The sequence below is a fragment of the Physcomitrium patens genome, chromosome 3 (genome assembly GCF_059467195.1).
Source record: "Physcomitrium patens ecotype Gransden chromosome 3, ASM5946719v1, whole genome shotgun sequence".
In the NCBI taxonomy this organism is placed as follows: domain Eukaryota; kingdom Viridiplantae; phylum Streptophyta; class Bryopsida; order Funariales; family Funariaceae; genus Physcomitrium; species Physcomitrium patens.
In genome coordinates, this window is record NC_143412.1 from 18,172,024 (window position 1) to 18,189,976 (window position 17,953).

At 34.3% G+C, this 17,953-nt stretch overlaps 2 protein-coding genes across 14 annotated transcripts; both read right to left on the reverse strand.

Moving 5' to 3' along the window:
- Positions 1-1,014: 1,014 nt before the first annotated feature.
- Positions 1,015-4,153, reverse strand: LOC112279689 (uncharacterized). Of its 9 annotated transcripts, none has more exons than XM_073532524.2 (8): positions 3,783-4,151; positions 3,518-3,674; positions 3,107-3,263; positions 2,884-2,973; positions 2,479-2,669; positions 2,169-2,307; positions 1,833-1,989; positions 1,015-1,719 (listed from the first exon to the last, which is right to left on the reverse strand). In XM_073532524.2, exons 3-8 carry the CDS (start codon positions 3,259-3,261, stop codon positions 1,468-1,470), a joined length of 984 nt encoding a protein of 327 aa, XP_073388625.1. In that variant the 5' UTR covers positions 3,262-3,263; positions 3,518-3,674; positions 3,783-4,151; the 3' UTR covers positions 1,015-1,467. The 9 variants fall into 9 exon arrangements, with proteins under 9 accessions (XP_073388625.1, XP_090105212.1, XP_090105211.1 ...); XM_090249086.1 differs by having other exon boundaries at positions 3,107-3,372; positions 3,783-4,150; XM_090249085.1 differs by having other exon boundaries at positions 3,107-3,394; positions 3,783-4,149.
- Positions 4,154-6,847: 2,694 nt separating this feature from the next.
- Positions 6,848-9,002, reverse strand: LOC112280349 (glycerophosphodiester phosphodiesterase GDPD1, chloroplastic). Of its 5 annotated transcripts, none has more exons than XM_024515744.3 (4): positions 8,871-9,002; positions 8,491-8,580; positions 7,398-8,277; positions 6,848-7,248 (listed from the first exon to the last, which is right to left on the reverse strand). In XM_024515744.3, the coding sequence occupies exons 2-4, from the start codon at positions 8,513-8,515 to the stop codon at positions 7,089-7,091; spliced, it is 1,065 nt and encodes a 354-aa protein (XP_024371512.1). In that variant the 5' UTR covers positions 8,516-8,580; positions 8,871-9,002; the 3' UTR covers positions 6,848-7,088. The 5 variants fall into 5 exon arrangements, with proteins under 5 accessions (XP_024371512.1, XP_024371513.1, XP_024371511.1 ...); XM_024515745.3 differs by having other exon boundaries at positions 8,478-8,580; XM_024515743.2 differs by having other exon boundaries at positions 8,491-8,587.
- Positions 9,003-17,953: the final 8,951 nt, after the last annotated feature.

Consider the following 17,953-nt stretch of genomic DNA (forward strand, 5'->3'; position numbering starts at 1 on the left):
GCCAGTTTGCTTCTTAATTAGTTATTATCAAAAGGTGACCTTTTACCTCATCTTAGAAAGTCTGGATTGAGGATCTCCATAGTTCTAACCAAAGCCACATTGTGTCAAAATCACCAGTCTCTAATGTTACACCAGTCAAATGACATACTACATACAACAAATGAAAGCAGGTTTATTGAACAAATATCGTTCTAATTCAATTATACATCAAATTTATATCTCAAACGATAATTGGATTACATACCTAATCAAGTCTCACAATTGAAAAGAAACAATTAAAATTAAAACTGTGTGTTAAGTCTTTTATGATTGACTTGTCTTAAGTTTTTTTTTTCTCATGGAAAAGGGGTGGACCTTTTGAAGGATTTTAGTAGTAGTATTTCTACTTTCTAAACTGTAAACATATTAAAATTTATGATATTACAGATTTTTTTTACCTGTCCGACGCAAAAGTTTATGTATTTATAATAACCGCCGTGTGTGACCATAAATGCACTCCATACATTAGGGAGAGCTCCAAGTTATACAATTACTTGTCATGGATCAGGAAATATACATGTTATAATGAGAGCTTGTTGTAGGGTACATTATTGTGCTTTCAAAATTTTAATGGCACTGTTCTATTTGAACATAGTTACATGACAAGGTTATTTGATAATAATGGACCTGTCTTTCTTAAATTAAATATTGTATGTGGTTGTTTGGTCTTGTTTCAAATTTACTTGACATGAAAAATTATGTTGTTTTATCAACAATGGAGATGTACATTAGAACATGAGTTTCAATTCCTGAGTTGCTATACAGTAAAACTAGATGGACAGTTACTGTTGAAGCTAATCTCCTAGCCATCAACAACATTTCAAAATTTAGTATGTACAAAGGAAGATTAGATTATGATACTTCAAGATGCATCATTTCATGCATATTATGGAGGGATAGAATCCATTCTAGGAGCACAGCTTGAAGTGATTGAAGCTATACTTGTGTGTTAGAAATAACAATGTTCTTAAAAAATTGACACAATGAAGTAATCACTTAACAATTTTATTGCATCAAAAATATAAAGAAATCCCTACACAATTCAAGTCATTGAAAGCATCAATCACTATACAAAGTGGCTGCTGCAATTTTGTGTACACATACATTGAACACATAAAGAATCCCTCACATTTAACAGTAAACTGATGAACGGACACAAAACAAATGTGCACATAAAACATGTGTCTGTTCCAGAAGGACAAATCTGTGAGTAAAGATAAAGCCATTCATCAATGTGTAATTCATAAATGCTGACTTTATCAATTAGATTGCCTATTTAAGCTGGCCCATAAGCTGAAGTGGTCTAATCACAGCCTGCTTGTGAAGCAGCGCCGCATCAGGCAATGAGACGTCGAAGCTCAGATGTCAAAGATCACCGGAGCATCTAGAGAAAGGCTATGGTAAGCTCACCAGTATTGGTGATATTTCTCACTTCGACATCGACCGGAGCGAGTCGATTCTATTGTAGAGAACACTCTTGCGTGCTTCATATTGCTCCTGCATGACTAGTGTCACTTGTTCCACTGTGTCCCGGATCCTGAAATCGATGTACTCATCCAGGTTGTTGGGTGGTCGTTTCGGCTCCGAAGTCTTGTCTCGCCACGATTGAGCTTCAGCTTCAGGGACCTGTCTTTCGGCTCCTCCCTGGACCAGTTCTTTGCAGTGTAATTCTTTCGATTCCTGCTCAGCTAAATGTGATTAATAACCGTTGATGTTGGAGGGATCAATTAGCGATGTAAACTCTGAAAGAAGCACCTTTGCAGACTGTGAATCACGTTATGAGAACTGAGTACCCGATCCAAGTTGATTTCCTCGATGGTATTGAACTGCTTGAGCGGTTTTAAGAATTTGTCGTCTGGAGGAGTGTTGATATACACTTCTTCACAATACCGCCACTGTAGAGATTCTCGGTTGAAGAGGTTTCTGTACAATCTGTGATGCTGAAATACTCTGCACACATAGACGAAAATAATGCTGCTATCGATCAACGTTTGTTAGAATTTGTGGTTCTGGGTGCTCATTATCTATGGTTTTGCTCTAAACATTACGGATTTATGGAATTTTAATGACTGGGGAAGTTTACAAGCAGCTAAACCGTTTGCCTGTCATGGGAATAGTGTGTCACTTACGTCTCCATGAAGAACGGAACTATCTTTTGCAACTCAATTGTTGTGAGGACCGCCACATGGGCGGTGCTTTTCACCTTCACACTCCAGCTAAATATCATGCTCTTGAATATCTTCTCGATCTTCTTCATGCTTGCACCCTCTGCGATCCAAACAAATCGGAATTCCATGAATGTAGAAGCCGGTATTTACTACATGTTCGTAATTGTAGCTTCAATCCATGTCGCTCTGTGATCGAGAGGTCGAAAGAAACTAAACTGAAGCAACATGATCTGGACATAGTACACAGTTGAAGAAAGTCCATGAGTACTACCTTGTCGGACGTCGATGATGAGCAGAGAGATTTTGTTTTGTTTATTTTCTAACCATTTTCTAATGCCATATTTGCTGATGAATTGAGCAATGGCAAGGAAAGCTTTACTTTTGATTTTCTCGAGTACTTCCATTGCCAACTGATACACAAGCAATGTCTGCGCTGGGCGAAAATGCTCCTCCTGCGCAAACCTGATAAACTGGACCGAGGGGAGTAAGATGCGCATCAAACCACTGCGTATAAGAATGTGATTGGAAGGCAGCACAGTCCATGAACATTGATCTACTAACTGCAGAACACCAATTCCTTCAATTATGTTTTTAATACCACACCAGTACCCTCGATTCCAGATTAGGTCAGAACGAGTCGACAATTCGGAGTTGGAGCCAGAGCGGAGACAAATACATCAGGACGCCAACAAAGTAGTCAAGTACACACGCAGTCTTTCCCTCGTACGTGAAGTTTGGCAATTTGAGAACTTCAAGTGCCAGAAACCTGTGAAACCACAAAAAATTATGAACCATTGATAGAGTGGTCAATCAAAGTCTGCAGGCTTTACTCTGATCCCAAGTGTAGGCAAATTGGTAGACAAGACTGACGACACTAGACAGCGAAGAATGTGTCATACTTGTTTGCTGCTGCATTGCCGATGGCAGCTTTCTCGTAAAAGCCTGCCAACTGCTCCTCCGACAGCACTTCACAGTATTCTAATCCCTTACCCTGTACTCCTGCGACTGACTTCCCTTCCTTCACCTCGCCCTGCGACGGTGGCTCCTCCGCCATGACTACGTCACATCACTTCCTCTACAGACTCAGGCACGATCGTCAATTCCGCGTTTTAGAAATCATACCGACCATTCAGTTACAGATCCCTTCAGTTGATCCTCACGTCAACTGCACCCACAGAGCCTTCCAACTGCGGATTCGACCGATTTGGATGGAACAGTAAGCAAGCAAACCAAACAAAAACCTACGGTATCTCTCAACGACGCGATTATTCTATCTACGTTGTGGAATGAGGAGAAGAATTTGTGGGTACCGAATTAAATATTAACAGCCCAATTTAGCCGCCACCCATGAGTGTCACAAGCATATCTTCAACAGGTAGTAGAGACATTCGAAGCCTAATTTCGTCACACTTCGATCAGACGCGAGAACATACAGCGTCGTTCTACTGATTGCACCTCCAATTATGCCTGAGAAAATAAAAGCAAATCAATCCCTGATTCCGCAGGCATGGGTTTTATTTTATTTTATTTTCCTGTCAAGACGGGATCTTTCATAACTCAAAACTCTTTACATACACATTCTTCCGTGGAAAGTTGATCCTTTGCCAATTTTGTACAGGTGGGATGTTGGGTAGATTGGAAAAAACAGTATTTTGTCAGGGCACATCTGATCCGATTCTCTAAGGAAACAGTAGATTAGGATTGCTTTGATTCCTCCGAACAGCATAATTTAGGGTTGGGATGATGGAGGCAATGGCGCAACAGATCATTGAGGTCAAATACAATAGTAAAAACACACCATGTTACACCAATTTACTACTGGTTTAGTTGAGTTTTTTTAATTGTCGTGTACTATGTGTCTGTTAATGCGATTAGGTTTGGTATAACAGTTAAGAACTTTCGTGGTTGTGATGGGGGAAAAATCAATTTTTGAAGATTTGTCATCAAAATTTTGGTTTCTTTGCGACTGTAATACATGTGTGTTTTCTTTTTCCAGCAAGGTTAAATTGCAACTCTTTTGTAACTGTTATTTTAACAACGTGTGTAGTTTAATTGTTCATAGATATGGATGCATCAAGATATTCTACATGTTCACATGCTTTGCTGTATTTTCTCATGAATTTTGAATTGGTCCCCATTTTATTACATCATATTTTCATAAGGCAGTTTAGGTCTCACTAATTGTAGATTATGTAAAGCCAAGTTTGAATGAAGGAGCCACAGCTTGTGTTTGTTTAAATGACATAAATGACCTTTGATTACTACATAATAGAAAACCAAGTCATACGAAAAAGTCAATTATACAATGTGTTGTTCAAAAGATGTTTAAGCATTAAATAGATATGTTGGTGATGTTCTTCTTTACATCACTTTTCAGAATTTTGTATCCATAATTTTAGACCTATTTTTAAAAGAATAAGTATTGCATCACCATTTAATTTGGTCATTGCAATGTTATAGCATTAACAACTTTGTTCTTATTCTATTTCATGCTTGTATTTTTTGTTTTTTACAAATTTTATATCATTACGATTATTAACAGATAACAAGTATAAAATATGAGGCTCAGGCTACAAGCACACCTCATGTTGCTACATACACACCCAAAAAACGTGGAGGCTTGTGATTACTTGGGTATAATAATGTGGCCCCTTGCAAGGGCTTTTGAAGGCGCTGCCCTTGCGAGAAAATTTGAATCTAGTGAGAAAGTATATCATCATTTTTTTGCTGACTTTTACTGCACCACACATATTGTTGCTATTTTGCATTGTGGTGATCCTCACCTCAATGTCAATGACAAACTTTATACCATCGACCACTTCCTGAACTTAGATTTCAAAGGGCATCACCTCCAAGTTGATCAAACTGGCTATAAGAGCAACAACTTATTTAGTTTGTGTGGTGATGGGCCACAATACATCTCTTACCATATCTTTTATTAGATTTGAGCTGGAGTTATAAAGCTTTATAAGATAACATATTTTAATACATTGAGCCTTTTTAATTGTAATTGATTTTGTTTCAATGAACCAAAAGTATTCAATTGTGAATTGTGAATTATGATCATCATAAATGTGATGATTTTGAATATAATATAGTTTGATTATAAACTACAAAAACCTACTACCCTCCACCCCTCACCCCCCACACTTATATTAGATGACAAGGTCCACATAATAATACCCAATCAATCATAAGCCTCCACATTTTTTGGGTGTGCATGTTGCAATATGGGGTGTGCTAGTAGCTTGAGCCAAAATAAAACATTTTATATAGATGGTTTGCTACATAATATAATATAATTGAACATTGTTTGTCTATGATAACATAGCTAATTTTTATATGTAATATATTTTAATACAATGGGTCATCCTAGATACTTAAACAACTCCTACAAATATATATATATATATATATATATATAGAATCAAACAACCCTCTTTACTATAAAATTATAACAAAATAACATGATTGTTTCATTATATATTGAACAAAATACCAGTTTGATAGATTCAAAATTACCAACTCAATGTAATGATTTTTGCTGATTTAGAATAAAACTAAGAAAACAAAATTTTCTTTGAGGATAGGTGGGTGTAACAGGGGTACACATGCCATACCAGTTTATTATAATAAGCAGTACAAGAGGGAAGACATGAAGCTACCTACAAAAGTATCAAGAAAATGATAATATGTAACTACTTCATTTATAATAAAAAAAATTGTATTAGAAAAAAACTTGTATTTAAAAAACCAAAATCTGAAATTTTTAATTTAAATTTAGATAAATTAAGATTTAAAAAATAAACACATACTAATATTTTGTTAAAAAAAAACTTAAACTATTTAAAATAATAATTAAAAAAATCTATTCTTTTGGTGATGAAATATATGTAAAAAAATTATTACATTTTTATAGATAATTTCTAAATATTATGCCAAAAGCCATATATATATATATATATATGTATATATCAAAATATATTCATAACATGATTTTTCTAAAAGATAAAATAAAACACATGTTTATTTTGTCTTATTAATAAAAATAAATTAAAAATATAGAAGTCTTATATTACTATTAGACTTTTGTTACATAGATAAAACAACATCTAAACTATTATTAAGGCAAGAATTTGAGACCACAATGCATCTAGCAAATAATAATATTCTACCATGTGAGGTCTTGAGTTCAAATCCAACATCTCATAGAGACTACTCCATTTTATTTATTAAAGTTTGTCACATTCGCTATGTTATTTTCAATATCTTCAGTTTGACACTCTATCTGTAGCTACCATGGCCATATTAAGAAGACATGCCAAAGGATTTCAAAACTTAACAATTTCTTTAATTGAATGCATATGTACAACAAATATCTGTATTATTCGTGTACAAGTTTAAAAATTGTTTTTCCTTCTTCAACTTTTATGCCAATACTAAAAATAATGTCATCTTTAGTGATAAATTTGGGGAAGAGAATGTTACTCCCCTTTTGCTGCCTAAAATTGTGTCTTAAAATGTGAGATAATTCTCTTTAATTCGTTGGTATGAATAGAGAGGCTTTGCAATATGGTTAGAGTGATCCTCACTTCATTGGAGGTCACCCACTTAAATCCAAGCAGCAGTAGGCCAACGCATTTCTTTAACAAGTCATGTTATTTATTTTGAAAAGATAACTCTACCATATTCCCTTGGGTTCTGCACGAAGAATGATGCTAACTAAGAATTACATGTCTGGGAGTTACTGTATCTGAGGAAACAAGTTGATAAATGCGTGGCTCTTTATTGGCGGTGAGGATGGAGTGGGTTATAAACTCTCAAAAGAATGGTCTAGTATACAGGTCTAGTAAGATGGTATCAATGTCGTTCAAGGAAGTTCTAATACATCACTGGAACTGTCCTCCTGCCCGGAGCGGCACTGGAGGGAGAAGCGGGCTCTTCCTGTTGCCGTGCAACACGAACCATCTCCAGAACATGGTCCACTATAACACCATCGATGCCCCAACTTTTTTGTTTAAGAACTGCTTCTCCGAAATTGCTGCAAAAAACAAGCGCATCCTATTTTAGTTACCTCGCCATTTAGCCCTCACTAGATTATTTCATGGGACAGTAGGCAAAATAAAAATAAATAAATAAAGGTGGGATATTTGAGATAGTGGTAGGGAAACAGATGTAGACGAAACTTACTTTAACTCGCCGTAAGTAAAGAAGAACAATCCTTGAGATTTTACAAGGGCAACCGAAGCCGGATGCTGCAACACCGCTTTCACTTCGCTTACAATTCCTTGCAGGTTCCCTTCCCTACACACTTCAATGGCTGCTTCAATGGAATTCCTTCTGGGATCGTTGTAAGTCTGGCTTCCGCCGTTGGTGAGGAAGAACACCGGGTACAGCGACATCTTCTTGCGAAGAATTTGCACAGCGTCGGGGTGGAAACTGGAAAAGTAGATCATTCTGCCGTTCGCAAGCTGCCTAACATCCTGAAGCACGGCATCAATCACACGGTGTAACTCCTCGACGGTGGTTGAGCCATCATCGCCAAATTTCAGCTCAATGTTGAATCCAGTGCTTGGTTGCACTTCAGCAAAGGCCTCGGCGAGGATGCACATAGAATCTTCGACGTCCGTGGTCCAAAGGGCTATCGAGCCATCCACCGCTTTTCGGTAAAGTGATTTACTAACTTTAGTTGATTCGGTTTGTGGTCCCATACCACGAAATTCCTCCAGAGTAATTTCTCTGATGTGTCTTGGAATTTGATCTTCGGCAACAATCACGTCATCGTGAAAGATGATCGGGATGCCGTCTTTGGTCACCTGAACGTCGAACTCGACAAAATCGGCTTCATTTTTGGATGCCAAATTGAAGGATGTGATCGTATTTTCTCGTATAGAGAGTCTGGTTTCAGGAGTTGAACCTTGAGGAAGGACCTTGTTCTTGCCACAACCACGGTGGCCAACTACGACAAACATTGAGCTTGTCTCAAAGGTCTCAGGACTCATCTGATAATCAGCTCTTAACGCCAAGTTCTGGCTATGGTCCATCACAACATTCCAAGAAGATCCCGCAGCTGCACAAGTTGATTCATCAGCATCAAAATATTGAGTAGAACCCCAAATCACTGGCCCACCAATGTCAATCATGCAAGCACCGATTAAGTGTCCAGATTTCGCTGAGTTACGGCTGACCAACTACAGCTCTTGGAGGATATGATAAAAAGAAGAAGAATAAAAGAAAAAAGAAAAAATACGCAATGATATAATCACTTACAATCAATGCTCACCAGCTTCATTCCCGATCATGGCCATTGGATATTGCAACCTCGATTTCTTGCTTCCGAATTCTGAACTTCTTTTCTTGCAACTACGCTCACCTGACAACTTCACGATGGCTTCATCAAGGAGAGAAAAATGTGAACCGGAAGACGAAAAGAAGACACTTTGATCTACCGAACTTCTAGCACTCTGCTGCACTCTCGTCGTCACAGGTGACTTGGGCGCACAAGTACACGAAAGAAGCGCAACACCATGAATCCCACCTTGCATTGACCTTCAAGAGCTAAATACTCCACGAAATCATCAACCCGAAAAATCTAAAACCACCTCCTCAGTCACATTCAACCACCTAACAATCAATCAATCGGCGAGAATAAAATTATCTTACTGATCAAACTTCCACTCCGAAAATCCAAGACTCCCACTATCTTCCCCCGGAAGTCTGTCAAGAAGCACCCCCCGAGCCTGACTCAACACAGCATCAAGTGGATGCAGAGACACGCGCACACCGCAACTCAAAACAGGGGCATCCCAGAAGCCAATTTGAGAGCGAGACACCATTTGTACCAAGAGAGTGGATCGGGAGGAATTTGTTTCGCGAGTGCGTCGCGTCGCTTCGAGTAGCTTGCAATGCAGCATTCCCACGTGGTGATCGAAGGAAGGAGCTGGGAAAACTCGAGAGGTTTCGGTATCCGGGATCTTCCTTTCGCATATTCCTCGGAATTTGGGCAGTTCGGCAGACTCTTCGGGCAGTGAAGGGGGGGGGGGGGGGGGGGGGCTGAGCACGGCGTTTCTGTTCCAACTGGAGCTCAAGTGTGACGCGCTGTATCACCGCCCTGATTTGCCGCGTAGGAGAGACTTTGGGGACGACGCTGGCTCATTACTCCCCCTCCAGCTCACCTTTCAAGTTTTTTGTTTATTATTTGGTGTTTTTCATGCTTGTTGTAAAAACCAATGAAAAATCAATTTCTCAATGATTTTCATTTCAAAGTGGATCATGAGGCTAGACCAAAGTCATTACATGATTAAGTGATTATTAGATACAAATTCTCTTTAGAAATACTGATAAAATTAACACTTGGAATAAGTAAATTCTTTTCATAATTTTTTTTGTAGAAATGTTAGAAAAGCACAAAAATTATGTTGTCTTCAATATTAACAAAATAGGTTAAATTAAAACAACTACCATCCTTTTTATGATAATTATATTATATGTGCTATAGAACTTAAAATCTATACTAATTTCAAAATATATGGATACTAAGAATCATAGAAATTTTATAGAAAATATTAGTGGACAGATCTTGAAGCCTCTAATAAACCTATATTAAAGTGATTGGTTTATACTATCAGGGAAAAAAATAATATTTAGATAGATTTAAAAATACTAGATTAGCAAATAGAATAATCAGTCTAAATACAAAATTATGGTTAATACTACATGAGGTTGTTGAAGCTTTTGCAAATAATAAGATATACTCTATTGAAAATATTATATTTTAGGTATCACCAATTTCAATCAGTTAAGAAGGATAGGGATTTTAACAACTACATTGAGTTGTTGTACCAACTACCTGGGTTGGTAAAAATTTACTTATTTCCATCAAGAACAATCAACTTTATTATTTATATGCAAAGTGCAACAAAATAAAATCCTCAAGGATTATGTATACAAGAACATATTATATCTTATAAATAATATTGTAATAAAATATTGTGAAACAAAGACATAGAAGAAACAATCACAAAAAACATGTAAAAAAAGTTTATAGTAGACATTATCAAAAATGTAAATATGATATTGTAGAAATTTAAATAAAAAATATTTAAAAAGAAAAAAGAAGAATAAACTAATATTAAGATTTAAAATATAATACATAGCAAAATAAATTTTAGTATGTACAAAAAAAATACTAATAGTACATCACAAAACTTGTTTAAATATATTAAATATATATATAAAAAATAATAATCTCGTTTTTACTTAAGAAGTAGTCAATTTGAATATTTTTTGTTGTAAACATAAAACTTAGTTAGAAATAAATAACCTTGCCTAATTTTCTTTTTTAAACTAATAAAAAATACATATAGTATATTTATTTATTTATTCAAAAAAATAATAATTTTTAGAAAAAATATCATAGATGTCCCTCAAATATGCTAAAATATTAAGAATATCCCTATATTTTTGATAATAGCAAATACATCACTTAGATTTGTAATAATAGCTAATATATTCTTATTAGTGTTAAGGTATCACCAACATTCCTTGTTTAGTCATTATTTGGGGCCCAAACCATATGTCTTGTAGATTTTGTTGCATCCCTTTTTGACTTTTCAAGAATTGAAAAAATCTTGTATCATTTTTTTTGTCAATTTGCAAACCACGCCTTGCGCCACAAATTCTTAGTGGCATTGTTACTCCCCTCTCCCTTACAACACTTTTCACCCCACTTGCTTGCCATACAACTTCTTTCATCTACATTCCACCATTCCAAACCCTGTCCACTCATCTTGCCTTTACTCCAATTTCCTTCACTTAACAAAATCAACTCCTTCATATGTTCATGTATATTAGATCAACCAATATGCTAGACTATATCCAAAGCTCCTTCAAAATACCGTTGGAGTTATTGATTCACAATCATAATATGATGGAGACTTGCTTGTAGTTGCATAGTGAGGTTGTGCCATTCCTAAAGTGCAAACTAATGGAGGCATGATATTATAAGGGTGCAAGTTTGTAGGATTGAATGTACCCAAACTATCATCTAGGCAAGCAAACTTCTTCTATTACTCAGGTGACAACATTAGCTTGCAAAGTTGACTAACTACTCCAATAGTGAGCCCCTTTTGCATTTGCGTTTCGGATTGAAAAGAGGTATGACAAAATTTGCATGACTTACAGTTTGGGCCCTATATAACAACTAAACAAGGAATGTTGGTAATATCTTATCACTAGTAAGGGTACATTACCTATTATCACAAATCTAAGGAATATATTTGCTATTATCAAGTATACAAGGGTATTCTTATTATTTCAATATATTTGAGGGGTATGTATGATATTTTCTCTAATTTTTATTCTAAGAATATAGATGTTTCATATTCTAAAGCACCCATTTGTTTATTTTCTGTTTCTATCATTTTTTCATCTGGCACAAACTACTGCCCTTTACAAGTGCATAATAAATATATCTTTCTTTTTTCCGTTTTTCAAAAAATGCGTCAAGGGTGAATCAATCCCACAACAGCAATTCCTGGGTAATCAATGACACTGATGCAGACAGGTTCTGTTATCTTCTTCGTCTTCTTGGCTTTTGGTTCTATTGGTGGAGGTGCCCATCAATCCCACATGTCACCAATCTTATTATTATTATTATTATTTTGGCACATTTTACCAGTATTATAATAATAAACCAGAAATCTAGGCAGATTCCATTATGCTTCGCGTCAACCACGCTGTATTAACTGTCTATTCCAAACTGCCATTCAATTGTGGATGGCTTGGATTGCCACGGCTGCCCCCACCCACTTATCCCATTCCAGCATTCCCTACGATCCTATCCACAAGAGGGAACCAACGAACAAATGAACGAACGAATTTATTGATTCGTCCATTTCCAACGGCTTCCATACTTTTTCCGTCCGTCCGTCCGTTTGTGCAGATTCCTGTTAATCCACATCGAAACAAGAGAGATCAGAAACGAACAGAGATTGGCTGCGAAGCAGAGGTGGTAGAGGTGGTGGTGGGCATCGGTCCCGTGATGCGAGAGCAGAAGCAAGCAAGCTGGAGAGATAGATGCCTCCTATCTCCTAACTCAAAGGCTGGATGCCAAGCCTGCCGTGCAACCGAATCTGTGCTCGTGAACCTGGTGGGTGGGTGTCACTCTATCAATGCCTTTTCCGCCTTTCTGACCTTTTGAGGCCACAAGTGGTTTCTAGGGGATTGCATTTGCACGGCTCTGGACATCGAGGCCAACAAGCATAATTGGGTTGTGAAAAGAAGCTGGCTGATGTCTAGAAGTTTGTTATTTATTGTAGTAAAATATTCTAGTGAATTTTTGAAAATTTGGGTACATCTGCTTTTATTTCATACGAGATTTGAAACTATTTATTTCAGGTGGGATTCATTAAACTTTATGGAAAGTCAATGTAGGAATTAGAGATAGAGCAAAAAAGCAACATGAAATGACAAGAGTCACGTTAATTTCTTGGTACCAAACAGGTGAATTGTAAAAATGCTAAGTTTCCATTAATGTGTTTTAGGAGTATTTATTCACAAATTCTAATGATAAAAGAGTACTGTAGAGTGTATAATTTTTGAGTAAATTCACATTTTTCATTTTTAAAGAATATTTATAGTATTTTTTAAAATAGTTGTAAATTCCTTGGAAAACTAAACTACTAACAAGTGCGATATTTTACAGAATTTACATGTGTAACTGTAATTACTTACATGTGTGCAAAAAACAATCTTTCGATGTATATAGTTAGCTCTTCAAGACCAACTTTAATGCACCGAACACAGTTTTTATCTGGAAGTGACTAAAATTTATGTTGCGGGGGTGACTGCCAACCTTGGATACGATGCGGAAGGTGAGCGATTGACCCAGTTTTTTTTAAGAACAGTTTCGGAGGTTAGATCGATGTCCGAAGAAGCTGATGTACAAGAATCCATGTAATGAAACGAGAAGTGTATCTCGCGGAGAATGCTGCGCTTGCCACCAGAATCAGAACTTTTGGAGGATGAAGAACAGAATGCGAGTATCAAACCTTTGAATCACAAAACACCACAGACATGGTGATGCGTTGAACAAGCTGTTGGAACAGCCCACAAATCGCGTTTGTTGCAGAGTACGACATGTAGAAACTGCACACGAACATCGGAGATCGCTCCGAATTACTCGAGCCAGGAGTCTTGGATAACTCGGATCCTCTTGTCCAGCAACTGGGCATCGCATGGAGAATGATGTAGAACATGTTTGTACTTGCCATCGAGATCTGCAGTCCAGAGGATTTCGTTGGGAGACGACAAAAAAGAGTGCTGCTAAGCCAGTGTATATGGTCCTTGAGGGGGTAGCACTGTTGAACGGCAGCAACGGGGTTCATTGATTTGCTTCCCTTGACCGGCATTGTTGGAAGGATAGATGCACGCACACGTCGCAACAGCAAATTCCGAACAGGGATGGGATTGTGCGAAACATCTAGTTGCGCACACACCAAGCCGGCTGATCTAACCGAAGAAACAATAACAGCAGAAAGTGGACAGTGATGTCACAACTGGTCCTACAAAATAACTTCTAGGCACACTGTTACAACTAATTCCAGAAATCGTACTGGTAAGTCGATTGCGATTGAGCTTTCAGTGACAATTTCGACCTCCTCCTTGTATTCTTCCATTATGTTTGAGAAGCATCATGCTACAGAGTGATTGCATTTATCAACTATAATACTTTTCTGAAGTTTTAACTACATGGTTCAAATATGTTCCTAGAGACGATCTCCCCTATTTCAAGATCCGTTTTCAATTCTTCAAGTCCAGTTGGTTCTCTGAAGAAACTACCCGGTTCAGTAGGGACAAAGGAACAAGTATCTCATTCTACATGGGGGATGTTTATCTGGCTCTCTCAACGTTTCTGCGGTTGCAACGGAAGCTACCCGCAAGCAAGGAAGAAATCCAGAGCTGTATTCCTCCTGAAACGGCAGCAGCATGCTATCCCGACATATGGATAATTGAGGAAATAATCTCGACAAGCTGCTGTCACTTCTGACCATCCAAACTTGCCTTGCCTGATTATCGTTTCAGGGCAACTGCCGCACAAAAGATACCAAATAAGCAAGATTCTGATCGATTCACCTTTTTGCCACAGTTAGAGCATTGTCTACAGGTGCATGTTTAGACAGACGTTTCTGTTGGAGCAGAGTATGATTGAAAATGAGGTAATGTCGAGCATATTGATTGAAAAGACTGAATTGTCAACAACTTTGAATTAATTTCTCCACAAATATCTGATACTTTTATTCAAGGCGTCCGCCAAGTTAGCCCACTTCTCACGAACACTTGAACCATCAGCGAGATCAGGTTGCCTTTTCCCGTGCTGCCGCCAGAATCAGCAACCATGACTGAATGTAATATTTTGAAAATTTTGAAATTAGTCTCTTTGTGGTGCTATTCAGATTTGCTCTTCTACACTCCTTTTTGTCGAGACCTGGAGAGGGGCATATGCCTTCAAACCCCCGTTGTAAAGCCCTCTTCTAGTTTTGGAGATTTTTTTGATTAGTTGAAATAAAGAAGCAATCTATCGGCAAATAAGTAATTTGACTATCAAAGATGAATAAAAGCTTATTAGCAGATAGATTTTATTTATTTTCTTATAGTAAACTTAATTATATAACAAAAGTAAAGAAATAATTCATTTGATAGATATTATGATAATATATTAGTAGGGAAAAAAACTAAAAAGAGATCTGTATAGAACCATCTAAATTTGTCTTCATTTCAAGTCTTGCAATACATAAGAAATAAAAAGAAAAAAAACAAACAATAAGATGATTTTATCAAAACAGATTTATAATATAAAATTAAGAAAATTAAATGAAAAATAAGACATGAAAAAAAGATTCTTAAAAATTAGGTTCTTTTATATTATTATTAAAAAATGTCTAAAAGTAAGGTAGTTAGATATAATTTTTTAAAAAATAGCACTCCTAAAGAATTAAAAATAATAAAAGTTATAATATTTTATTTTAATATATATATATATATATATATATATATATATATATATATATTTATTTTTAAATCCTTAAAAGTTTATATATTATTCTAAAATCTTCAAAAATTCATCAAAATAATTATTATCAAAATATCAAAGACATGAATCACAATCAATCAAAAAATCAATACACTTTTGTATTACTAGAAAAGATTAGATAGTTATTCAAAAATAATATAATATTGTAAGTAGAATGACTATTGCCAAAGACAAAAAGATTAGAGATTTTTGAAATAAGACTAAAAATAAGAAAGATATTGAAAAGAGTGGAGAAAATTTCACTCTTACTTCTATATATAATATCTAATTAGAAGTTATGTCATGATATTTTATAGGACTTTTAAAACATGTACAACTTGTTAGTCATATGTTTAACTTGTAAGACAAGTTTTACATATGCGCCACATGATAAATTTCTTTCACAAGTAACTAACATGTGCAATACATGGCCAACTTGTTGGCCTTGATTTTAATCTATCAATCACCTATAGACATGTATAAATTCAAATTTGCATCTATATAGCTTCTAATAAGCTTCTCTGTAAGATATCATCATATTTATTAATTTTACTTATTTCTACTTAATTTCTTTAAATTTAGTTAACATGTGTGTTTGTGACATTATCCTTCTTTCTAGAGACAAATTCTACAAGGAGCAATAATCATATATTGAAAATTTTTAAGGTGTAACAAATTATATTTGCCACATATTTTGATCTTTGTTCTTTTTGAATATAATTAATAGATCTTCTTGGCCATTGATAGTATTCCATATTAAAGAAAGAAGATGAGTTTGATATTTAATCATTATTAGGGCCTCTAAAACTTTATTAAAATAAAATATTTAGAATATTATTATGTGTGGTTTTTTACTTCTTTTAATATTATTATATACTAAGAATCTCTTCTTATATTGTATTACCAAATGCATTATATCTTGCCATCTATTCAATAATAAAATATGTTATTTTTTAGGATATTTATCTTAATTAATTCATTTTAAAGGCTATGATAATTTTAATGCATCATTTAGTAATTAAATAAATAATAATTCTTGAATTAAATCTATTGATTGTTGATTCTCTATTTTTTTATTGCCACAATATACAAGAACTATAAACAAAGATAAAAAAAATAAAATGCAATCTTCATTAAACTTGATTTCTTTTATAGCAAATAATTCCTTAAGTCTTCATCTTAATTTTGATGGATATTGTTGATGAAAAGCATCAACTTTTTTTTATTACAGTTGCAAGATTTTTGAATGACTTATATGTGATTTCATTAATATCATATTTGTGCTAATATATAAGTTATTCCAACCTATTTTGGTACCACCTTAAGTATAAGACTTTTTCAACATCAAACTCTTAATTATTGTCTATTTTTTATAAAAAAAGTTATATTTTTTTTCTTCTTGATATATCCAATATCTTTTATGACTCAAAAAAAAAAAACATAAAATAAAAGATATATTTTTATAGACTTTAATAGATATAATTAATATGCAATTAGATTGATTTATTTGTAAATAAAATATAACCATAGTTTAAAATAATCCAACTTATTCTATGACCAAATAGTCTTGTTTTTACAATAAAATAACCATATCTTATCACCAACATGGAATTGAAGTTGTTTCTTGCAATAGGCACCTACAATGAATGTTTGTTTCTATTAAATTTTTATTAATTATGCCTTCACTATTACATGTAGCTTTTAAAAATATTTTTTCAAATCTTTAGCTATAAGATTATCTACTTTTGCATAATCAAAAATATCAAGTTATGGATAATAATCATAATTAGCATAAATAGATGATTATTGAGTAAAAAAATATATTCTATTATTACAAGAAAAAATTGCCATTGACAAAAGAATTATCTAATTATCTTAATGATAGTTGATGATATATCTTAGATACTATTCTAAAGCTTGATTTATCTATTTTATTTATCTATCAATTTTGGGATAGAAAGTTAAAGAGAGTTTTATATTTATTTTTAATATTTTATTTTATTTTTTAAAATATTGATATAAATTAAGTTTATCTATCCAATATAATATCTCTTAGCTATTTATGATAATAATGAATATCGTCAAAGAAAAGTATAATTGTTTCTTCATCTATGATAGATTTTACACATGATACAAAATATGCCATCTTAGTGAAACAATCTATAATCACAAATATAAAGTTGTATGAACTTGAAATTCAAAGATTTTTAATAAAATCCTTAGAAATAAAGACCATAATTGTTTTAGTATAGATAGTAGTTGGAAAAGTCCATAAGATCAATGATAAGGATTTTTTGATATAAAGCAAATATTATAAGATTTTATAAAGTCTTTAACTACTTTTTATATTTTAGATTACAAAAAATTTCTTAATATTAGCTCTAAGGTCTTATTATATTAAAAATGTCATATAATTAAAAAATTGTGACAAATTTAAAAGCATGTAGTTAGATTTTATTTTTTAGAATAGATAATTATCCTTCAAAATAAAAAAGATTATTATTCAATTAAAATTTAGAAGTTTCATAAGATTTGGAAAGATTTTTCATATTAACATGAATAAGAGGATATAAAAACATATTTGATTGAACTTGCTAAAAAATATTGAATTAAAAATCATTGTTGATTTCATAGCTCAAAAATGAAGTTGCTTTAGATTCAAAAGAATTTTTTG